The sequence below is a fragment of the Ahaetulla prasina genome, chromosome 3 (genome assembly GCF_028640845.1).
Source record: "Ahaetulla prasina isolate Xishuangbanna chromosome 3, ASM2864084v1, whole genome shotgun sequence".
Classification (NCBI taxonomy): domain Eukaryota; kingdom Metazoa; phylum Chordata; class Lepidosauria; order Squamata; family Colubridae; genus Ahaetulla; species Ahaetulla prasina.
The window spans coordinates 19,369,399-19,394,622 of NC_080541.1; the positions used below are offsets into that span (position 1 = coordinate 19,369,399).

Genomic DNA, 25,224 nt, shown 5'->3' on the forward strand with positions numbered 1-25,224 from the left:
ACCCAGTTTGGCAGTTTCCATATCATTTGATGTTCAAATTGGTGATGCCACACAGGTTGTACCCAGAGCCTTCTCCGGATAAAAGATGAGTCAGCTAGGAAGCCTCTTTCTATTTGCTAACACGGGGTTTGAATCCTGAGTGTTGGTGACATGCCTGATTTTAAGAAAAAATAGAGATACCGTACATGCACGCTACATATAGTCTCAAATTCAGATTTCATTATAGCTGAGAAAGAGTATCTAAATTACCAAGACATTACCTCAGTTTTTCTCTTTGAAGCATTCCCACTATATAGTAGGAAAAATTCCCATATGGGCATGATGTTTGCATCAAGGGTTGAGGGTTTAAGACACTGACGTGGTCAGGAAAATAGGAAGTCAGACTGCACTACAGGTAGTTCTTGACTTACAATCATCTGTTTAATGACAAAAGTATAGCAGCGACCATTTGTTGCACTTACAACTGTCCCAATATCCTCCTGATCATATGATCAAAATTTTGGCGCCTGGCAACCGGCATGTATTTACAATGGTTGTGGCCAGTGGTGAAATCCAAATTTTTTTTACTACTGTTTCTGTGGGCATGGCTTGGTGGGCGTGGTGTGGTGTGGACTGGTGGATGTGGCTTGGGCATGGCAGGGGAAGGATACTGCAAAATCCCCATTCCCTCCCCACTCTGGGGGCCAGCCAGAGGTGGTATTTGCCGGTTCTCCGAATTACTCAAAATTTCCGCTACCAGTTCTCTAGAACCTGTCAGAACCTGCTGGATTTCACCCCTGGTTGTGGCATCCTGGGGTCTTGTGATTGCCATTTGTGACCTTCCCAGCTAGTTTCCAATAAGCAAAATCAATAGGGGAAGCCAGATTCGCTTAACAGCCACATGATTCACTTAACAATCCAACAATTTTCTTATCCACTACGGCCAAAAAAAAAAAAAGCATGGCGCACTGAACCAACCGCCCAGCTGTGGAAATTTTGCTCTTCACTGTGGTTGTAAACAGTTAGTTTCACTTATGGTGACTGCCTTGCTTACTAACCGAGTTGTTAACCCTAATTGTGGTTGTTAAACAAGGACTACTTGTAAGTGACTAGTTTTATTGAATGTATTTAATAGACAGGCTCTGTCGGAAAAAAAGCGCCGTTGCGGCGAAGAAAGGAGTATCAAATGTTAACGAAAAGGTTTTGTGATTGGGAGGTCAGATGCAAATGAGAATTAAAAAGAACCGGAAAGTCTCAGCACTTGGGCATCTGCAGGAAGGGTGCAAAATGATGAAAGCAATGTTGCAATCTCATGAGACAAAGGCCCAACCCTTTCATAAGAGGTTTGCAAAAATCTTTATGGCATGACACAACTTCTATTATTCTTACAAGAACAGCAAGTTCCTGCAGATGCTTGTGGGAAGTGGGATTTTAAAGTGTGCTTGTGTGTATATGTGTGTGAAGCCATTTTTATTTACTGTTATCACTCAAGTTTCCAAAAAAAAAAAAAATTACTTTGCATCGGCTGCAAATCTGTTATTTTTCTGGCCCTGTTGAAATATGGTCCATACGGGTTGTCCTCGACTTACAACAGTTCACTTAGTAATCGTTCAAAGTTACAACGGCCCTGAAAAAAAGTCACTTAGGACCGCTTGCAAGCATCCCCCCCCATGGTCACGTGAGGCACATTTGGATGCTTGGCAACTGACTCGCATTTATGACGGTTGCAGTGACTTGGGGATCACGTAATCGACTTTTGCGACCTTCTGACATGCAAAGTTAATGGGGAAGTCCGAGTCACTCAACAACCGGGTTACTAACTTTTTAACAACTGCTGCGATTCACTTAACAACTGTGGAAAGAAAGGTCGTAAAATGGAGCACAATTCACTGCACAAACATCTCGCTTAGCAACAGGAATTTTGGGCTCAATTGTGGTTGTAAGTCAAGGACTAACGTGTTTCCCCGAAAATAAGACCTTTGTCTTACATTTTTTTTGAACCCTGAAATAAGCACTTGGCCTTATTGCCATGCACTCAAAAGCCCATTTGGGCTTATTATCGGGGGATGTCTTAACAGAGGTGGGTTTCAGCAGGTTCTGACCAATTCTGGAGAACCGGTAGCGGAAATTTTGAGCACTTCGGAGAACAGGTAGTAAAAATTCTGACTGCCCCCGCCCCCATCTATTCTCTGCCTCCCAACTCCCAGCTGATTGGGAGGAAATGGGGATTTTTGTAGTAACCTTCCCCTGGAGTGGGGTGGGAATGGAGATTTTTACAGTATCCTTCCCCTGCCACACCCACCAAGCCATGCCACGCCCACCGAGCCACGCCCACAGAACCAGTAGTAAAAAAAATTGAAACCCACCACTGATGTCTTATTTTGGGGAAACAGGGTACCTGTTTTTCGAAAACTCCTTTGAAACACTTGATGGCTTGGAGGTGAATTTTTAATTTTTTGATTTGACAAAACATGTCAACGTTACACTGTAGAAAAGCTGATCTTTGCACCTATGTTGTTTGAAGGCTAATAATAATAATCTGCATCACTTGTATAGGATATTAACTTTATAACTTTTAAGTGAATTTAGGACTTTGCGACGTGTTCGCACAGGTTCAGGGATAAAAACCATATTCCATAACAATCTGGTCTTATAACTTGTGTCTGGATTAGGATCCTGAGGTATGTGTTCCTGGAAACCATTTGGCAAAATCTCTGGTTTTGCACAAATTTGTACCAAAGTATTAGGGCATCCCGCCAGTTATGTAACCTTCCCTACAAATCAACAGTAAACATGCAAAGATATGCGCCCTGCTTGCCTTTTTTGAAATAGGCCTGGAATCTTTGAAGTGCAGTAAAGCATCTAGGAAATTTTGATATTTCTTTGATATTTCTTTGGCTTCTATTCATGCGCTACAGAAGGGAGAACAGATTTGATACGTTTTTCTCAGCAACCTGTTGATGGTTCATTTTAGCAGCTCTGCAGTTAGACACAAACTGTTTGTGAAAACAGTTCCTCTTGTTTGCTAAATTGTTGGCAGAAACGCTGCCCTGCTGTCAATATGATGCGTTTATGACTTGGAAGTGTCCAATCTATTTCACCTACAATGGTTCTTTCTGTTTAAGATTTGGCAGTCTAAAATTCTACTATAATGTACAAGATGCAAAGTATTTTTTAATTGTTCGCTTCAAACCTTTTCACTGCTAGTTAGTTGTCTTTTTCCTTTCCATAAAAGTATCCAGGTCAGCAGAAAACAAAGAGAATTAGCTGCACTGATTTATTTATTTTTTTAAAAAAATTAGATATCTGTTAACACGCCATCAACACATTATTTTTTGAACTGAGTGTTTTGGTTTTGTAATTATTTTGTTTAATATTCTCGTGAACCTCTCTGGGATCTTTTGTGAGAAGAGGTATAAAAATATTTTGATGATGATAAGGAGGAGGAATCCGGAAAAAATCTGGAAGCAAATTCAAACAATTGTCAGATAAAATGCTTTTGCACTATAGTAGATTCTGTATCTTATATATCTTTGCAAACACTTGATGGTTAATAACTGTCGTAATTCCAGATTTTTTTCCCCCATTTCCATAATCCAAAACTTTGGAGATATTCATAAACCATCCATCCCCATGCGGGATACAAAATAACATAAAATGAGTGCAACTAAGCCCAGAAATCAATGAGCCACATTAGAACTAGTGAGACCAACCATTAAGATGATGGCTACAATATTCTTATTGGCAAAAGCTCTAATTGTTCATTTTAGCAGCTCTGCAGTTTGACACAATATCTTGCCGTGCTTCCTCTTGCGTGGAAATGTGCCACAAGTAGAATCACAGATTTGGTCACTGTTTCCCAAGTTTCTCCAAAAGCATGTATTTTTAGCATTCGAGCTTTATTCCAGAAATATTTGGACTTTGGAAGTCTTGTAATATTTAATCTTACAATGCTGAACTTAGTGTAGGCAGTTCTCGATTTACAACCGTCCGTTTAATGAACGTTTGAAGTTACAATGGCAAGGGAAAAAATGACCAATGACCGTTTTTCACTTAGGGCCTTTGTAGCATCATGTAATCAAAATTCAGTCACTTGGCAACTGACTCATATTTATGATGGTTGCAGTGTCCCAGGGTCATGTGATCCCCTTCTGGAGCAGTCTGAGAAACAATGGGGAAGCTGGATTCACTCAACTAACTTTTAACAACTGCAGTGGTTCACTTAACAGCTGTGGCAAGAAAGGTGGTAAAACGGGGCAAAACTCACTTAGCAAATGGTTCACTTAGCGAGAGAAATTTTGGGCTCAATTGTGGTCACAAGTTGAAGACCATCTGTAGCTGTCTTCCGAAATGGCTCCTTAGCACTTCGTTGTTTTGTTAGTATTTTATGTTCACTCGTATTCTGTGGTACATCAGAAAGACCCTTGAAATATTTTTTTTTACCTCAGTTCTTCCATCCTCCTGTTTAAATTATTCTTTATTCTTCCTTTTTTTTTTTTGACAGATTGAGATTTTTAAAAAAAGATTATGGTTAGATCAGAGCTGGGAAAACCTGCAGGAACTCTATTCTAAAACGACTTTTCTGGAGTTTTGTGTTAGATCCTATCACAATTATAAATACTGATGTCAGTGATCTTTTAAATACTATAGGATCCACAATGCTTGAAGAGCAAGAGAGAGATACTATCCTACTGTCATAGGACAGGGCTACTCTGTTGAAAAGGTCCATCCTCGCTATTATGTAATTTATTTCTCTTTCTTGAAGAGATTTTGTGACGAAGATTCTTCTATACCTATCTTATTTTCTGCTCCTACAATTTCAGGCATTAGACTAAGCCAATGTTTCTGAACCTCAGCAACTTTTAAGCTGTATGGACTTCAACTCCCAGCATTTCTGAACTCCACACTGCTTAGAATTGTAAAGGTTGAGAAACACCAGGCTAAGCTATTATATCACTTATTGTATTAATCTGTGATCTTGGTTTCAAGTATCCAGCCATGAAAGGGTTGTAAATTGTAGGTTATAGTGTATCAGGATACATGAAATCAGCCAATTGTGGCTTGGCTAACAAACCATGGTTAAATCAACAATAACTTAGAACAAAGCCTCAACTCACGCACAGTCTTGACAAATATTATAAATTTTGCTGTACATAATGCCAGGAATTCAGTTCCAAAAAAACAGTAAGACCATAATTTAATGGATCTTGGTTTAAGTTTATACTTTGTGTACAATGCACAAATACTGGATTTCTATTAGCTTTCACTCCCATTTAACAGATTAATATCCGTTTTGTCCAGTTAGTAGAGGATATGTCAAATAAATTGAGGTTTTACTGCAAATTATGCTACTTAATAATGCAAATGAGGCAAATTCAGATTGAATAGGCACACTCCCCCCAATGGTCCATTAAATCAACATTTTACTCTATTTTTATAATTTTCACACATTTTCATTTTAGATTTTAATTAGCATTAATTATATATATATATATATACCTGTGTATATTTGTATATTTGTTTAAGAGAGTTTTTAAAATTTAAATGACATATAGGGGTGATAGAGATTAAAAAAACACCTCATTATGTAATTTTAAAAATCCTTTTGTGCAGCCTTTTTGCAGGCTACTGAAAATCCTTCTATATAAATTTTGCACATTCTTTTTCTTGCATGTTCAACTATTCGACAACTGCTTGGTTACAAGTAGCAATTATTTTCTTTCCTTTTTGTAAACTGTTTTTGACACTGAAATTATGAATAAAATATTCATAAAATAAAAGACTGGCATTTCTATTGCTCTAGCTTCTTCTGCTTATAAAATGTCAGAAGGTGGCATTCATTAGCCTTCTCTCCCTATTTTTTATAGGAGCACCCAAATATGTCACTATACTTTTCAGAAATGAAGATGCAGATTATTGTAAGTGTATACACCAGCTTTCTCAGTTTAGTGGCCTTTAGATACAATGGAATACAACTTCCAAGACTTTGCACATCTGCCTGGGAATTTGAGTATGTTGTCCAAGCTTCAAAGATCAATTTTGTTATATTTATTCAATTTATTTCATTGGGGAAGCTGGCAGGAATTTGGAGGTACCCACTGCTTTTTTGTCCACCTTTGGTCATCCTGTCTAAAGGTTGAATCATGGCAACTGGACCAAACTTGGTTAATCTGAGACGTTTCGTTGTTCATCCAAGCATCTTCATCAGTCAATTTTGGTGGATGAGCAACAAAACATCTCAGATTAACCAAATTTGGTCCAGTTGTCATGATTCAACCTTTAGACATTTTTGGCCAGGATGCCTGAGTCTTTATCGACATATCTTGGTCATTCTGTTTCTTGGTTCAGATAAGGAAATATTTTTGATACAGTGATGAACGGGGCATGGATTGTTTAGCATGGATTAAGAATGACTGCTTACTTCTATCCTGCTAAAAATATCCAGCTACAAATTCCACATTGGATGTAGTACAAAAATCCTGTTCTGATGGAACCTTTCCCATCTACCCAGAAATGAAATAAATAGTTTCTCTGTGTCTGAACACTATCTGATTTTATCTTGAATAAGTAAATAAAGAATTCTGAATTTGGAGAGGCAGAATTCTGAACTCTTGCTGAATCAATAAATTTCTTGATCTTTATTTTATTTCATTTGCAAAAAGGTCACATATCTCCCTTCAAAACAGCTTAAGACTTCCAAAACTACAATCTGAACCAGGATGGGCAACTATAGCAATTTTATGTCTTGTGGACATCAACTCGCAGAATTCCTGAGCCAGCCCTGCTGTATTCTGGGAGTTGAAGCCCACAGGACATAAAGTTATAGTTGCCCATCTCTGATCTAAAATCCCTAAATCTGGGGCAGAACCTTAACACAGGGGTCTCCAACCTTGGTCCCTTTAAGACTTGTGGACTTCAACATGACCAGCCAGAATTTTTATTTTACCACAAGCCTTGTATTTTGAAAACCACAATTTTTGACTCAGCCTCTTGGGGAATAGGGAAACATAATTTTTTTCCTCGAATAAATCATTTTTGACAGCCAGTTTAGACTAGTAGTTAAGGAGTTGGACAAGAAACCAGAAGAACACAAATTTAGTCCTACCTTAGTCATGAAAGCTGGCTGTGTGACTTTGGGCCAATTACCAGGAGACTGTGAGTTCTAGTCTGACTTTAGGCATCCAAGCCACCTGGGTAACTTTGGGCCAATCACCAGGAGACTGAGAATTCTAGTCTCACCTTAGGCATGAAAGCTGGCTGGGTGACCTTGAGCCAATCATTCCCAGCCCAACTCACACAAAAGGGCTGCTGTTGTAGGAGTTGGGCACATTCTGTACATGGCCTTGAGTTGTGCAAACAAGGTGGAATATAACACTATAATGCAGTTTTAAAAATGTGTGTAGCTCGAGGTTGAACTATTTGTAGAACTAGGTATTCTTCCTGAGATGTTTCATTATTCAGCTAACATCAAAATACTTAACATTATTGAGTTTGGTCATAAGACATTGGCGAGAAGAAAACCATGTACAAAATAAACTCAGATTTGCTTCTGCGATTTATTTGGGAACTGTAGAGAAGCTACAAAAATAAAAATAAATCCAAACGACTTGGATCAGGCAACATGCTGATCCAAGAAGAGTCACATTAAATATTCCTCTCTAAATAATTCCAAGGATTAGAGCAAATAAACTGCTACGTTAAAATATATTTTTGCAATGCAATAGATGCCTCTCTTATACTGTAGAACTGAAAAGGGCTGCTTAGGCTACATTTACGTCTCTGTCCAGGGCGGGAATCCAGATTAAAGCATTCACTACAGAAGAATTTACACCAGACCAAGGAAGTTGTAAGATATTTTAGAGGTCGCCTTTCTTAAGGAATTCCATTTAGTGTAACCAAGAAGGGCCTTCTCTATGGTGGCTCCCTTCCTATAGAACATAAATACACAATAATACTGTGGAACATGATACTCTTTCCAAAGGCCCTGAAGACATGTTTTTTTCAGTGAGCCTGGGGCCTCAGGGTGATACAGAGCCCATCAAGTGGTTTGTTTGACTGCTGTCACCAGGGGGTGTGCAGTGGGTTATTGGGTTTTGTATTTGAGCCTTTTACTTCTGTAAACTGTCTGGAGTCACCATGGGTTGGGCAGTCATATATATTTTCTTAATAAGTAAAAATCCATCAGACAACTCACAGCCTTGCTTGCTCTTTGGATCGATTGTTGATTTGTCCTTACATTAGGATTTTTCCCCGAACAAGTTGCTCAGAATCTGAGTTGTTAAACAACTGAACTTGATCGGTCAAAATGCCCTTGACTGTCATTTCCCAAGATTAACACACTGAGTCTCTCCTCCTAAAATTTTCCAATCCCCTGATATTTTTGTTGCCCTTCTCTGCAGCTGTCTGTTTTTCCTGACTCTTCGTTAAACTGCAATGCACACACATGACTTAAAGCAGATCTGAATAATGCAGATTACAACTGAAATAGTCGTTTCCGAGATCTGGAAGCTGTTCTATCAATGCAGCGTAAAATTGCATTTTGTCAGCCACCTCAACGTTGCTGATTTCTATTTTCAGTTTGCGATCAACTGTCCTTGAGACTTGGGATCGGTGGCTCAAACTCCTCCCAAATACCTTAGTGGGACAGTGCTTCAATCAATTCCACCAGACTGGTGCAACTAGAGTCCACAAGGATTAGATCCAACCAATTTTATTTCTCAAATGCTTCAAATATTCCCTGCAGTGTATTTGTAGGTATTCTTCCAACCCCTTTTTTCAAGAGAGTTAGGGTTAATTTAAGGCAGCGGTTCTCAACCTGTGGGTCGCAACCCCGTTGGGGGTCGAATGACGGTTTGCCAGGGGTCGCCTAAGACCATCGGAAATATGGGAAGTGTACTTGCAAGTTGAAGAATTGCGCTCCAATGGTTGACTCCACAAGCCAGCTGCAGGCTCTTCAAATCGCTAGCCGAATTCGGCTTCAGGCGCGATGAATTAAAAAAGAGAGAAATCTTTGCTCTGATGTCTCCCTCTCAAGCCAGCTGCAATCACTCCCAATTGCTAGCCTAATCTGGCTTCAGGCACGATAAACTTAATAGGGGAGGAATCTCTGCTTTAATGCCTCCGTCCTCAAGGCAATCGCAAGCAGTTCAGATCGCTAGCCAATAGGGCTTCAGGCGCCATAAATTCAAAACGAAAATAATTTTACAGTTGGGTTCGCCACATCGTGGGGAATTGTATTAAAGGGGTCGCAGCACTATAAAGGTTGAGAACCACTGATTTAAGGCCTTTGGCTGGCAATCATCAGACAGACTAAGAACAGAAAAATAATGATTTGCCCCCATTATAGTCTCAAGGTAGTGCTTAATAAAGGCTCTTACCCATGCTGATCACTTATCTTTTCTCTGTAATGCACTAGTCAACTCTTCTCCTGTTTCATTTCTTGAAGTTCTTTGGATAACCAGTGGATCCAAGAGCAGGGAGAAGCCACACAGAAACTGATCCCAAGCCATCATCACTCTTTCATTCCAAGCGATGAGTAAGGCCTGAGTCAAATTATGTATCAGGGCCTCAAGAATAACTCCGGGCTCCCGCAGGAGCCCAACTAGGTCTGTCAAGAGTCAGAAACAGATTGAAGGAATAGGTCCACCCTCTAAAATGGAGAACTCAAGTAGACTCAGAATGACATGTCCATGGCAAAGGACTATGTTAATCTCTCCCATATTCAGATCATGTTGCTGCTACCCCAAGGCAAAACCAGACCCAACATATGATAAGGGTCTCCTGTTTGAGCAGGGGTTTGGACTAGAATGGGGCTCTCCAAACTTGGTAATTTTGTGTAATTCAACTCCCAGAATTCCCCAGCCAGTACGGCTGACTGAGGAATTCTGGGAATTGAAGTCCACAAGTCTTAAAATTGCCAAGTTTGGACACGTCTGGACTGGAAGACCTCCAAGTTCCTGTCGTGTCCCACTCCTCCGCTGACGGCCGGGTCAGGGAAATCCGAATCAGGTGTGCCTCTGCAGCTCTGCCAAAGTCCTAGCAAAGTCCTCAGGGCAGGCAGGAGACCAGAAAGTGACTTCAGCAAGATATGTTTAGACTTTGCCTGACTCAGCGACTGCCAGAAAGCAGATCCTTTATATAGGCCATGGGGTGTGGCTCCATGACTCAGCACTTATCCAGGCCTGCCCCTCCCTTCCTTCTGACACCGCCGCCTATCAATTCTTCTGAAGCGAGGGTCACTCCAATCGGCAGCTGTTGGTAATAGACCTTCCTCAAGCTCACATGCTGTGGAGGAGGGGGAGGGGTCTAGTTGCTCCGTTTGCCTGGGCATGGAGCCAGAGCTGGGGGCTGGAGATACTTGCTCTTCTAGAATAGAATAGAATTTTTATTGGCCAAGTGTGATTGGACACACAAGGAATTTGTCTTGGTGCATATGCTCTCAGTGTACATAAAAGAAAAGATACGTTCATCAAGGTACAACATTTACAACACAATTGATGGTCAATATATCAATATAAATCATAAGGATTGCCAGCAACAAGTTATAGTCATACAGTCATAAGTGGAAAGAGATTGGTGATGGGAACTATGAAACGATTAATAGTAGTGCAGATTCAGTAAATAGTCTGACAGTGTTGAGGGAATTATTTGTTTAGCAGAGTGATGGCCTTTGGGAAAAAAACTGTTCTTGTGTCTAGTTGTTCTGGTGTGCAGTGCTCTATAGCGTCGTTTTGAGGGTAGGAGTTGAAACAGTTTATGTCCAGGATGCGAGGGATCTGCAAATATTTTCACGGCCCTCTTCTTGATTCGTGCAGTATACAGGTCCTCAATGGAAGGCAAGTTGGTAGCAATTATTTTTTCTGCAGTTCTAATTATCCTCTGAAGTCTGTGTTTTTCTTGTTGGGTTGCAGAACCGAACCAGACAGTTATAGAGGTGCAAATGACAGACTCAATAATTCCTCTGTAGAATTGGATCAGCAGCTCCTTGGGCAGGTTGAGCTTACTGAGTTGACGCAGAAAGAACATTCTTTGTTGTCCTTTTTTAATGATGTTTTTGATGTTAGCTGTCCATTTGAGATCTTGCGATATGATAGAACCCAGAAATTTGAAGGTTTCTACTGTTGATACTGTGTTGTCAAGTATTGTGAGAGGTGGAAGTATGGAAGGGTTTTTCCTAAAGTCTACCACCATTTCTACGGTTTTGAGTGTGTTCAGTTCCAGATTGTTTTGGTTGCAAACCAATTCTTCAGCCTGTCTGGGCATGGAGCCAGGGCTGGGGCTGGGAGATGCCCCCTCCTCAGCCTGTCTGGGCATGGAGCCAGGGCTGGGGCCGGGAGGCATGCTAGGACATTCTTCAGTGTTCGGAAGCAGATAAGCAGACCCCGGCTGTGGTGGTGAGATCGGACGAGACACAACAGTTCCCTTCCAACTCTGCTATTCTGTTCTGTTCTGATGTGAGAATGACCAATGTGCTAGGTAGGACCTCAATGATTTGGTCAAGACAACCATAGTTGCCATATGGTTGCCATGATGGCCATGAACTCCTAAGCAACCAGAAAAGGCAAGTTGAAGGAACCAGAAAAAGCAGGTTGAAGACGCCAAGTATCTTTAAGTCTAGGAAACTCTACCACCAACCCAGTGACTAGAGACTATGACAAGGAAGCCACTATGCAACAGAGCCTGGAATATTAGCAGCCATCCCTATGATCACTAGAGCTATGACAGGTTCTTTTATCAGTTATGAGCAATGCAGTGCTCCAGAAAGCCACAAGAGTCCCTGGATGACAATAGCCACACTTCTCCAGCCCTATCCTGATGCTGCACTGTTTGTTGCGGTCTGCCAGCAGCCTGCGGACCTGGCAGCGGAGTCAGACAGTGAGGAGGCTGGGGAGGACAATGGGCCAGTCCTGGAGTCAGGGGAAGGCCCGGACGAGGGCTCTACGTCGGAGGCAGAGATGGGGCCAAGGCCATCTGGGAGCGATGCACGGACTCTGGAGTCCCCAGAGGCAGACAGCAGAGAGGCAAAGGAAGAGGAGGAGCCTGTTCCTAGCGCACGCATGCAAAGAGCTGCCAGAAGGCAAGAGCAGCAGAAGAAAAAAGGACAACTCAGGAGTAAGGCCAGAAGATGATTGGCCACTCCCATAAGGCTTAAAAGAGTAGCAACGAGCCATTGGGTTCTTTTTAGAAAAGCAACGTTGATTCCCATGCTTCTTGTCAGCATCTCTTGAACTTTGTGGTGTTTTTGCCAAGAAAAGCCTTTGGCAGGTTGCCAAAGACATCAAAGTTTGGTGATAAGGGCAATGGACTGGTTATTAAGAATTTTGTTTTGGACTAAGCTGAGAATGAATTCTCAGCTGTTTTAATAAAATCAATTTGTTGAGGACTGAATTGTGTTTGGTAATCACTACTTGGGCCTTGGTCACAACACGGATGCCATAGTTAAATTTATTTAAATTTAATGTAGATACAGCTGCAAGAGAGAGGATCCCCTCAGTGGTGGGCTGCTGCCGGTTCGGGAAAACTGGTAGTTCCGACAATCAGCTGGCCCCACCCACTCACCTATCCTGTCCTATATTTCTTTCTTCCTGGCTCAGATGATTCGAGCGGCATAGCTGATTTCCGTGCTTCTGCTATTCTACTTACCAGGGCTGCCTTAGAATGTAAGCAGCTGAGCTTCAAATTGCTGTATTTTGAATGCTTTGCGCAAGCGCATTAGGTGCGCACAAAAGCGCACAATCGCTGAACCGGTTGTTAAACCGGTTGCAGCCCACCACTGGATCAGAGGTGGGTTTTAGCAGGTTCTGACCAGTTCTGCAGAACTGATAGCAGAAATTCTGAGTAGTTCGGAGAACCAGTAGTAAAAATTCTGACTGGCTCCGCCCCCATCTATTCTCTCCCTCCCAAGTCCCAGCTGATTGGGAGGAAATGGGGATTTTGTGGTAAGCTTCCCCTGGAGTGGGGTGGGAATGGAGATTTCCAGTATCCTTCACCTGCCACACCCACCAAGCCATGCCACGCCCACCAAGCCACACCCACAGAACCGGTAGTAAAAAAATTTGAAACCCACCACTGCACTGGATCACCGGTCAATGTCCAACCAGGTCTCAGTTATACGTGCCATGACATTTACACTTGCCAGGGTATGTGACAGTGAAATCATGGGTGGGAAGGCCTTATTTCAAGCTGACCAGGCATTCTATAAGAGGAGCTAGAGACCAAAAACCTTTGAAGGTCCAGTAAACCAGGATTAAAGGAAGTCTTGGCAGAGGATGAGATGGGTAGATATTGTCACTGACGCAACGAACATGAATTTGGGCAATACCTGGGAGACAAGAGAGGACAGGGGAGCCTGGTGCACTATGGTCAACTATAGGGTTGCAAAGAGTTGAGACATAACTTAGCGATTGAATAACAACATCAACAACTTGGGAACTGGAACACGGACTAGAGCTAACCCATTAAAATCATCTTCCCTAGAGTGAGCTGTTCCTAATCTCATGCTGTATCTTCCTCGGTTTATCGCCAGTGAGACGCTGCTACCTAACCCATCAAGCCCAACAGATCAATTCCCATTAGCTCATGCCACCCAGAGGGATCCACCCAAACTCTAAGCCAGGGGTGTCAAACTCAAGGCCAGGGGCGCTTAGAACTGGCCCATGGGGCCGACCTGGAAACAGCAAAGGTGCCTCTGTCAGTGCAAATCGGGTTCAGGAGGGCCGTGGGCAGAGGGTTGCAACTGTTACAGCCAAAAACAGAGCTCGGGAGCCCGTTTTTGTTGGCAGAGTGCTCAGGCCTCCGCAGCCGCGTCCCCCCCAAGAGTGAGGTTGAGCTGGCCACACCCACCCTTATCATGGCCCCCCTGGCCCCCCCAAGGTCAAACACAACCCTGATGCGGCCCTCAATGAAATTGAGTTTGACACCCCTACTCTAAGCCAACAGCCAACTAAAATGATGTTCATCAGGAGATAAAGAGTCAAAAGAACCAGTAATGGTACGCATGAGTGTAGATGTGGGTATTAATTCCCCCATATCTGATGAGATGCAAATGATTTACGCCTAAGTTCTCACTTGAGTCATGCAAAAACCTCAAAATATCATGAGTTCTTGGGAGCGAAATTGTTTTCAGACTTATGATATGTCAGCCATGTTGGTTTTTGTGGCGACACTCTGTGTAACATCATATGATGGTGCCTAATACCTAAACAAGTCATTAAATCTTCTGAAGGAGGTTTGTGGATCATTAAACTATCCACTGGAAGAGAAAAAAGATTCCAAAGAAACCAACAATTTCTTACAGCTTTGTTTTACTGACAGACTAGAAGTAAAGACTGACATCTAGTGATAGGTCATTGTATTGGTCCTAACTCATGTTTCCAGGATCTTAACATCAAAACTGACTTGAAACCTGAAATATTTCTGTTGGGGATCTTACCAGAAATTTACTTATAGTAAAGAAAATGTATATTTGATTATTCATCTAATAACCGCAGCTAGAACTGTATTTGCACAAAACTGGAAAAGTGAAGAGATTCCTACATGAATATGAAAAGGAAAATATTAGAATCTGCAGAAATGAATAGATTAACACTGGCAATTAAAGAGAAAGAGAAAGAGAAACTGGTTATTATACGATATGGGAAACATTTTATCGATGGTTAGAGGAAAAATAGTTAATAGAGTTAAGCAAATTAAGAAGAGGATGTAAAGCATTAGATATTTAATGTATTGGTATTAAGATAAGAATAGATTAAATTATGAATATGATTGTAAATTTTAACTCTTTTTGCACAAACACTGTTTTTTTTTTGTTTACATTTATACCCCGCCCTTCTCCGAAGACTCAGGGCGGCTTACAGTGTATAAGGCAATAGTCTCATTCTATTTGTATATTTTTACAAAGTCAACTTATTGCCCCCCCAACAATCTGGGTCCTCATTTTACCTACCTTATAAAGGATGGAAGGCTGAGTCAACCTTGGGCCGGGCTCGAACCTGCAGTAATTGCAGGCTTTGTGTTCTTAATAACAGGCCTTACCAGCCTGAGCTAAACCGGCCCCTTTAATGGAAGATGAGTTCTTTGTACTAAAATAAAATGTAAAAATGTATTAAAAAATCATAATTGGAAACATGAACAAGAGGGGACTTTTTAATCATGCTTGGTGGATTCAAAAAAACTATTTTGGTTTCAAATACTTAATCTAGAAAATATTGATATGCAACTGAAACCAGAGATGTTTGAGACTGATTGTGAAAAGGCTGGAAAATAAACTCTGGGAATTTTTTTTTATGTATAACAGCAGTAAAACGTTTATATGCATAATAATGGGAAGATTTGACAATAGCCATAATGAAGAATGGATGGTGAAGATGGTGGAATGTTGATAAATTTGACAGTTTTGATTAAAGACATTAGTTTTAATGCTGATTGGAAACCCTTTAAGACATTTTGTGTGAGACAGAAATGAAATGAAATTATAATATATAGGTTTTGTGATTAGAAAACATTGCAGATGATATAAAATGAATGTAACCTTAGAGTAAGGTTGAATTTATTTTTAATCCTGCTTTTATTACTTTTTAGGGTGGTGAACATACACAATATTCCTTCCTCCTCTTTTCCCTACAACAACCCTATGAGGTGAGTTGGGCTGAGAGTGACTGATTGGCCCAAAGTCAGCCAACCAGCTTTTATGTCTAAGGCGGGACTAGAACTTATTTATTTATTTATTTATTTATTTATTTATCAAACTTCTATACCGCCCTTCTCCCGAAGGACTCAGGGCGGTGTACAGCCTTCATTTAAAACAGTTAATATACATATTAAAATAACAATTAAAAAGCTTATTCAATAAAAGGCCAAATTAAAACCGTCAATTGACCATCTAAAATACCCAATAAAATTACCATTAAAAGTTTAAAAATTTAAATTTAGAATTTAAAAAAATCAGGCCAGTCCCGCTTGTATAAATAAATAAGTTTTCAGTTCCCGGCGGAAGGTCCGAAGGTCAGGCAATTGGCGTAAACCGGGGGGAAGTTCGTTCCAGAGAGTAGGTACTCCCACAGAGAAGGACCTTCCCCTGGGGGCCGCCAGCCGACACTGCTTGGCGGACGGCACCCTGAGAAGACCCTCTCTGTGAGAGCGTACGGGTCGGTGGGAGGCATGTGGAAACAGCAGGCGGTCCCGTAAGTACCCGGGCCCTAAGCCATGGAGCGCTTTGAAGATGGTAACCAAAACCTTGAAGCGCACCCGGAAGACCACAGGTAGCCAGTGCAGACTGCGCAGGAGTGGTGTTACCCAGGAGCAACGCGGTGCTCCCTCAATCACCCGCGCAGCTGCATTCTGGACTAACTGCAGTCTCCGGGTACACTTCAGGGGTAGCCCCATGTAGAGAGCATTGCAATAATCCAGTCGAGAAGTGACGAGAGCATGAGTGACCGTGCATAAGGCATCCCGGTCAAGAAAGGGGCGCAACTGGCGGACCAGGCGGACCTGGTAAAAAGCTCTCCTGGAGACGGCCCTCAAGTGATCTTCAAACGACAGCCGTTCATCCAGGACAACGCCCAAGTTGCGCACCCTTTCCGTTGGGGCCAGTGACTCGCCCCCAACAGTCAGCCGCGGTTGCAGCTGGCTGTACCGGGATGCCGGCATCCACAGCCACTCTGTCTTGGATGGATTGAGTCTGAGTCTGTTTCTCCCCATCCAGACCCGTACGGCCTCCAAACAACGGGACAGCACTTCGACAGCTTCGCTGGGGTGGCCTGGGGTGGAAAAGTACAGCTGAGTATCATCAGCGTACAGATGATAACTCACCCCAAAGCCACTGATGACCTCGCCCAACGGCTTCATGTAGATGTTGAACAGGAGAGGCGAGGATCGACCCCTGCGGCCCCCCACAAGTGAGGCGCCTTGCGGCCGATCTCTGCCCCCCTGTCAACACCGTCTGCGACCGGTCGGAGAGGTAGGAGGAGAACCACCGATAAACGGTGCCTCCCACTCCCAACCCCTCCAACCGGCGCAGCAGGATACCATGGTCGATGGTATCAAAAGCCGATGAGAGATCCAACAGGACCAGGGCAGAGGAACAACCCCTATCCCTGGCCCTCCAGAGGTCATCCACCAACGCGACCAAAGCTGTCTCCGTATATACCCGGCCGGAAGCCGGACTGGAACGGGTCTAGATAGACAGCTTCCTCCAGGTACTGAGGGAACTGCCGTGCCACCACATTTTCTACAACCTTCGCCAAAAGCGAAGGTTGAGACTGGACGATAATTACCCAAAATAGCTGGGTCCAGGAAGGCTTTGAGGAGGGTCTCACCACCGCCTCTTTCAAGGCGGCGGGAAAGACCCCCTCCATCAAAGAAGCATTTATAATACCCCGGAGCCAGCCTCGTGTCACATCCTGAGTGGCCAGCACCAGCCAGGAAGGGCACGGGTCCAGTAAACATGTAGTGGCATGCAGCCTCCCCAGCAACCTGTCCATGTCCTCGGGAGCCACAGAATCAAACTCATCCCAAACCACATCAACAAGACGAGCCTCAGTCATCTCATCCGGATCATCGCAATCTTGGTCCAAGCTATCCCGAAGCTGAGCGATTTTATCGTATAGATAACCGCTAAACTCCTCGGCACGTCCCTGTAAGGGGTCATCCCGTCCCCGCTGGTGGAGAAGGGAACGGGTCACCCGAAACAGGGCGGCCGGGCGGTTATCTGCCGACGCAATGAGGGAGGAGGCGTAGGAACGCCTCGCCACCCTCAGTGCCACTAGGTAGGTCTTTGAAAAAGACCTAACTAGTGTCCGATCAGCTTCGGAGCGGCTGGACCTCCAGGCACTCTCTAGGCGTCTTCTTCTCTTGTTTCCTGGTGATTGGCCCAAAGTCACCCAACCAGCTTTCAGGTCTAAGGCAGAACTAAAACTTATCGTCTCCTGGTTTCTAGCCCCTAGACCAAACTGGCTCTCTTTTGTGTCATACATATTCAGAAGTAAAGTTTTATTTTCTAAGTTCATTTTTATTTGCTGCAACACAATTAACATTATTCCAACTTTAACCCCGGCAATTTACAAGCAGCATGGCAAATCTATATACGTACTTTAATTCTTCACGATTCTTCTTCATAGTTCTGACTGCCGAATTCTTGCACAAAATCAGAGAGTTTCCGCACAAAACCCCAGCCTGTATCTGGATTCATGCTAATAAAGTCAGCCAGATTCATCTTGTAATCTTAAAAGAAAAGGAAAAAGAAAAAAGGAATGAAAGTTATTTAAGTTCTTTGGAGCAGAGAAAACGATCTCTGCTTTAGAGTAGAGAAAAAATGCTAAGTTTTCATGATATGCAACTATTTTCAGTTTCAATTTTCTTCTTCTAAGACTCATTGCCAGATGACAAAGCTAACATTGCTCCACGAAGGAATGCAGTCCTCCAGATGTTTTACATCAGTGATGGTGAACCTTTTCGGCACTGAGTGCCCAAACCAGAATGCGCATGCATGCGTGTGCATGTGTATGCGCCGGAGCGCTGGAAACCTGAAGACCAGCTGGCCGGCACGTAATGGCGTGCCAGCCAGCTGGTCTTTGGGTCTCCTGCACGCACATACACGATGGCCAGCTAGTCTTTGTGTGTGGTGGAGCATCAGAAACCTGAAGACCAGCTGGCTTGGTGCAAGCATTCCTGTTTTTTAGCCGTTTTCAGGTGCTCCGGCGCCTGTGAAGACCAGCTGGTGACAGCGTGCGTGCCTGTGATGACCCAGGGCGTGACACAAAGGCAACATAGCTAGAGAACTGGAATGAGTCCATTTATTATCACCAACTGTGCCCTCAATGTCCCTTTCAACGGCCTGGAGAGAGCTCTTCCACCAACCTGTAATAGTCTTTGGCTGACAATATTTCAGTCCCAAACATTGTAAGCAGAAAACTTCCAACTATAAATCCAATAAGGCAAGATAAGGTAATTAATCCGGCAGGGCAAGCAAGATAAGGAGTTCCAGAAGTGAAGTAGCACGGCAGTAAATCAAACCAGTTGGGAGGATGCCAGGAATTCAGTGTTTGTTCCCGACAACTGCCCCTCCCTTTTGCCTCTCCTTTAAACTCCATCCCTAGGTGTGCCTTGTGAAGGGAATCAGGGCCATTTCCTCCCTCATAAGCCACGCAACCCACATTGCTCTCTTTTCCGTTCTTCCCTGAGCTGCCTGTGATGAGGAGGGGTTGGGCCTTGGTTTTCATCTGAACCCCCTCTCCCTTGTTCTACTTCTCCCCTGCTCTTCCCAGCCTGACTTTGCCCTTCCCCAGTTTCCTCCATAGCCAATGGAGCCACTCTCTTGTTCTCTGTCAGCTGTTCGTCTTCCCCTTCGGATTCAGACTCCGACAGGGGCAGGACACGTGCCCACAGAGAGGGCTCTGCGTGCCACCTCTGGCACACATGCCATAGGTTTGCCATCATGGTTCTAGACTCTTCTTGCCTTTTAAGCCACCATAACAGAAGTGGGATGAGCTTTGAGTTTGGAAGAAAATAGCTCAGGACTGACCCATATCTTATCTCTAGCAGAGAGTAAGTAAGGAGTTGAGTAAAGAACTGGGTTGCTGAAACTACAAAAATGAGATTAATTAAACTAAGAAAATGAAATATCTACTCTCTGAATTTGGAATATTCTGATTAGTGTTTCTCGGGCTGGCTGGGGAATTCTGGGAGCTGAAGCCCACACATCTTCAAGTTGCCATAGTTGAGAAACACAGTTCTGGATACAAAGCATTTACTGCACTAAGTCTTGGAGAAAATCATGAGTCCCTACGAATCAAGCTCAACTTGGAGATTTATTGTTTTACACTGTACAAACTCAACCAATTAAGGCTTATTCAATAGAAACAAACCACAGCTTACTGCTAAGTTTAAACTCGGTATTAACAGGAGATCTAGTGTTGTTTGGGTGTGGAACATTAAAATGTATGATTTACCTGCAGTTTCAATACATGGATATAGGGGAGGAGATTTCAGCCAGTTCCCGCTGGCGTCTTTCATGTGCGATCTATCAGAAGCAAAAGTCTTCAGATACATATCAGCTCGAACTACTCTAACTTTCCTAAGGAAGACGAACATTTACAATAATTGATCAGTATTGCCTATCTCAGAAAGCAGGAGGCTGAGCTCCCACAAGCATTTTCAACTACAGCTAAATCAAGTATTAAATTGTTGTTCAGTATCAGACTTACCTTGTGTTAACTGCGACTGGTTGACATTTTACATTAAATAGGAAAATTTTACAGGTAAGTGTAAGTTTAAGCCAAAAGTGAAGTACAAGGAATTCTATACATATGAAAGAAACCCATTGGATACATTTGCCAACCATGCCGAGCTATAAAGTGCTTTGGTTGGTCCAGTAGTTTTGTCAATCCACAAGCCACAGTTTATGGTGGCTAATGCAGTCACATTACAGGGAGTGCCTGCGTATTATGGTGAATTGAAAATATCTTGCTTAATGATCCCACTCTCTGCTCTCCTTGATAGAAATTGTTGAATGAATATGAGGATTGTTAAATGGAGCATAGGATGCTTCAGGGATGGGAGAGCCCTGGAATGCCTATGGCAATGAGTTTGCTGTGAGGCTGGGTCTGTAAGAAAGCTGATCCTGTATCTGCTTGCAAGCTGGCCTGATGTCTCCTTGCTTGCTGGAGGTGAGTACTACAGCATCCCTGAGGCCGGTCATAATGGCAAATGACTGCGAGGATGGTGCAGCCACTGTAACTTTGAAACTAGGTCGTAAGTAGATTTTGGGGAGGCTGTGGTTAACTTCAAACAGTAGCTAAGTGGCCAGGGTAAGTCAAGGACTATCTGATTAAGTAAGCAATGGTCTTGATACAATCCATAAGTCCATCTACAGTGGAGCTTACTTCTAAGTTTACAGATTGTAAGATTTCAACCAAGGGTAAATAAATGCTATTGAAGACAACTTATTTTGAAATGGATACAAACTACATCATTTTATATTCTGGACTTAAAATGAAGGTTTTTTAAATTGTGCTCTTCATTTCATCGGATGCATTCTTGGCATTAGTGTCACACGTACTCCATTAACAGATTAATAGAACTCTGCACCCGAAATTTATTTTTATGGTCATAGAGAGTTTGCCACTTCTTCAGGCTGGTGCAATAACAACCTAACATTATGTAACATGTCAGGCTAACTTTGGCACACCCAAGTTTTACTGCTATTAAAGCTATGCTGGGAATGTTTGTGATTGATATCCTCACCTTCGAAATTCAGGGTTAATAATGCTGTCCGATTTGAAAGCCTCTTCAATGTAAGTGCCAAAAGGGCAAGGAAAAGGTAGGACAGTATCAAGATCATAGATAAAGTTCTGGTCTCCGTTCGACACGTGTAACAAAATAACATGGTAATCCTGAAAAGAGAAGACGGAAAATGAGAACCTGTGATGATTACAGAGGAAACTGGAAAAAGGCTACATGTAAAAACCAATTCAACAATAAGTTATATAATTTATTCAGTTTTACTTATTGGGTTCCATCTTAGCTCTGCTATACATGAACTCTAGCCAATTGAATCATAGAAAGGATTATTCTAAAGAGTTTAGCGTGCATTATTTGAGCATTTTGTCAATGTCCTGGAGCAAAGCAGCCCTCGATCTAAGCTAAAAGTCAAATATAGCTAAAATATGTATGAGATTTTTTTTTTTTATTTGCATTTATATCCCGCCCTTCTCCGAAGACTCAGGGCGGCTTACACTATGTTAAGCAATAGTCTTCATCCGTTTGTATATTATATACAAAGTCAACTTATTGCCCCCAACAATCTGGGTCCTCATTTTACCTACCTTATAAAGGATGGAAGGCTGAGTCAACCTTGGGCCTGGTGGGATTTGAACCTGCAGTAATTGCAAGCAGCTGTGTTAATAACAGACTGTCTTAGCAGTCTGAGCCACCAGAGGCCCCAGATTTAAGATTTCATGTGACCATTTGCACAGGAAAACAAGTAAACCAAAAATGTCTGTTTCATTCAAATTGGTAAACTACAGTTAATTATTTTAGAATTAACCAAGATTATATCAATATCAAAACAAGGTTTTGCAAGTCTTTTGGTTTTGGTGATTTTCTAATGCAAACAAACCAAGAAACACATTTCCTAGTTTAACATATGCAGCTGGTTTATGGAATGACCTCCTATTTGAAAAACTCATTCATAACTCAGCACATTAAGTTACAGTCTGATCACCCAAATAGAACAGCTGAAAAGGATGGGACTTCAAATTCAACTCATCCAGAGGACATTGTTGTTCATCACAACTTGAACATTGTTGTTCAAATTTTTTTACTACCGGTTCTGTGGGTGTGGCCTGGTGGGCGTGGCAGGGGAAGGATACTGTAAAATCTCCATTCCCTCCCCACTCCAGGGGAAGGTTACTGCAAAATCCCCATTTCCTCCCGATCAGCTGGGATTCGGGAGGCAGAGAATAGATGGGGGTGGGGCCAGTCAGAGGCGGTATTTACCGGTTCTCCAAACTACTCAAAATTTCTGCTACCAGCTTTCCAGAACTGATCAGAACCTGCTGAAACCCACCTCTAGTTCACCAGATGTATCTCCTGAGACTGGCCCAAAGTCATCCAGGGAACTTCTATGATTGAGTATAGACTAGATCTTGGTATCTCTACCCTTGGGTCCACCAACTTAACCACCATACTGGCTGAAGAAACATTTTAAAATCACATTGGGTTACGCTGGACTGAGCACATTTCACTGATCCGGTTTTCAAAGATACATTTAAAAAAACAATTGCATGGTAGGAGCAGTGGGAAATAGTGCAAAGAAAATGTAGATTTGTTCACCCAGATCACAGGCTGATCTCCACATCCTGCCTGCTGCTTCCAAAGTGGTACCTGCAGGTTACAAAGAACATAGCTAAAGTAATTTAACACCTAAGACTCCCATCAACTAATAGCTAATACATTTTCAACAAATGTCATGTAAATATCCAAGGGTGTTTTTTGTGGCTGTAACATCTACTATACAAATTATTTTTCTGGCATCATAAGCTCAATAGTTTCCTCCCTCCAAAAACATGACAGCGAAATAAATGCCTATCCTTTTCTTATGTCCAGCACTCAATTCCCTACTGTTCCTTCTACAACTCCTCTCTGCCTGCTTCTATTTTATAAAATATGCATTGTTTGAACAGATCGCATTGTTCAAATAACACAGTAACAATAACAAAGGCACTCTTTTGCCTTTCAAAGATATTGACTTGGCCCTTCCCCAGCCATTTATTCTGTTACATTGGATTATATTTGCATAGTTAGCTAAGTGAATGATTAACTAGGTAGAGTTATTGGTTCTAGCTGTACACAAGCACACTAGATGGGTCAATAACTTTCACCTGGGGAAACACCAATAGCTCAACATATGACCTATTGTCACAAAACAGTACTGCCAAGCTTTGTTACATCAATGACCCTTCCCTATTGGCAAAGTCAGCAGCATCCTACAAAACTTGTGCTTTTGGGAACTGTGTCATGTTATTGACAGGCCTCTGTAGCGAGTTTTGCATTAAAGTAAATTATATTTTTGGCTGTTCTACACCACCACCTCATTTCTTTGGAGGACTGAGTGAATGAGTCTCCCAGTGTGAACAACAGACCAGGAAACGTAATTTGATTCAAATTGTTTAGGTACAGTTTGGGGTTAAAACTGTGACTCTCCAGTCTCAGTTCTGACTAGATTAGTGAGTTCATGCAACATGCCACAATGCTGGTTAAAGAGAATACCTGAACTGTATCACTACCTCTGGATCAGGATTGTAGGTTGTTTACCTGTACTTCAGCCACAACCCACTTTTAAAATTGTGGGAATTTTAAGAACACATTGCAGTTGATAAAATAGAAATATAGGAAGATATATATAATGTGTAGTTTACTTATGACCACATATATATATGCAGTCTACTTACAACCACAATTGGGAGCAGCATTCGGCTGTTAAGCAAAGCAGTTTTCTCTTTTATTCATCTGTATCCTATTATTTTTTACAATAACTCAATGTGACGACCATATTCAGCACACCTTCCTCCTCTCATTTTCCCCACAACAACAACCCTGTGAGGTGAGATGGGCTGAGGGTATGTGACTGGTGCAACGTCATTCAGTTTTCACAGCTAAAACTGAACTGGAACTCATAGCCTCTGATTATCTAGCATTAACATTTAGACCAAAATGGCTCTTATTATGCTATTAGAATTGTCAGCAATGGGATGAGGGGAATCTGAAGCCCCAAACCAACTAGAACAGCTTTTGATCTTGACATTTATTTATTTATTTTATTTATTATTTAAATTTGTATACCGCCCTTCTCCCGAAGGACTCAGGGCGGTTCACAGCCAAGTAAAATGGACAATACATACAATTAAAATACTAATAAAAAACTTATTTAAATTGGCCATAATTAAAATTTGGAAGTAAAACCCATTTAAAAACCCATAACTTAAAAAACTAACCCAGTCCAGCGCAGATAAATAAGTAAGTTTTGAGCTCGCGGCGAAAGGTTCGGAGGTCCGGAAGTTGACGAAGTCCTGGGGGGAGCTCGTTCCAGAGGGCGGGGGCCCCCACAGAGAAGGCCCGTCCCCTGGGTGTCGCCAGACGACATTGTCGCGCCGACGGCACCCTGAGGAGTCCCTCTCTGTGAGAGCGCACGGGTCGGTGAGAGGTATTTGGTAGCAGCAGGCGGTCCCGTAAGTAACCCGGCCCTATGCCATGGAGCGCTTTAAAGACGTTCACCAACACCTTGAAGCGCACCCGGAAGGCCACAGGTAGCCAGTGCAGCCTGCGCAGGATAGGTGTCACTCGGGAGCCACGAGGGGCTCCCTCTATCACCCGCGCAGCTGCATTCTGGACCAACTGCAGCCTCCGGATGCCCTTCAGGGGGAGCCCCATGTAGAGAGCATTGCAGTAGTCCAGACGAGACGTCACAAGGGCGTGAGTGACTGTGCACAAGGCATCCCGGTCTAGAAAGGGGCGCAACTGGCGCACCAGGCGAACCTGGTGGAAAGCTCTCCTGGAGACGGCCGCCAAATGATCTTCAAAAGACAGCCGTGCATCCAGGAGAACGCCCAAATTACGCACCCTCTCCATCGGGGCCAATGACTCGCTCCCGACAGTCAGCCGCGGACTCAGCTGACTGTACCGGGATGCCGGCATCCACAGCCACTCCGTCTTGGAGGGATTGAGCTTGAGCCTGTTTCTCCCCATCCA

At 42.8% G+C, this 25,224-nt stretch overlaps 1 protein-coding gene across 5 annotated transcripts in view; it reads right to left on the reverse strand.

Annotated features, from left to right (window-relative positions):
• The window catches only part of NTAQ1 (N-terminal glutamine amidase 1), a 39,933-nt gene that overhangs the window by 7,433 nt on the left and 7,276 nt on the right, over positions 1 to 25,224 (reverse strand). For 2 of the 5 annotated variants that reach the window (XM_058175994.1, XM_058175993.1), the window contains exons 3-6: positions 22,810 to 22,860; positions 21,220 to 21,368; positions 19,926 to 20,050; positions 18,068 to 18,198 (exon numbers count right to left, since the gene is read on the reverse strand). In XM_058175994.1, coding sequence (XP_058031977.1) covers positions 18,077 to 18,198; positions 19,926 to 20,050; positions 21,220 to 21,368; positions 22,810 to 22,860 — 447 coding nt within the window. In that variant the 3' untranslated portion in view covers positions 18,068 to 18,076. Of the gene's footprint in view, positions 1 to 3,251; positions 3,441 to 17,935; positions 18,199 to 19,925; positions 20,051 to 21,219; positions 21,369 to 22,809; positions 22,861 to 25,224 lie in introns of those variants that run through there. The other 3 variants (XM_058175992.1, XM_058175995.1, XM_058175991.1) reach the window with 3 other exon arrangements.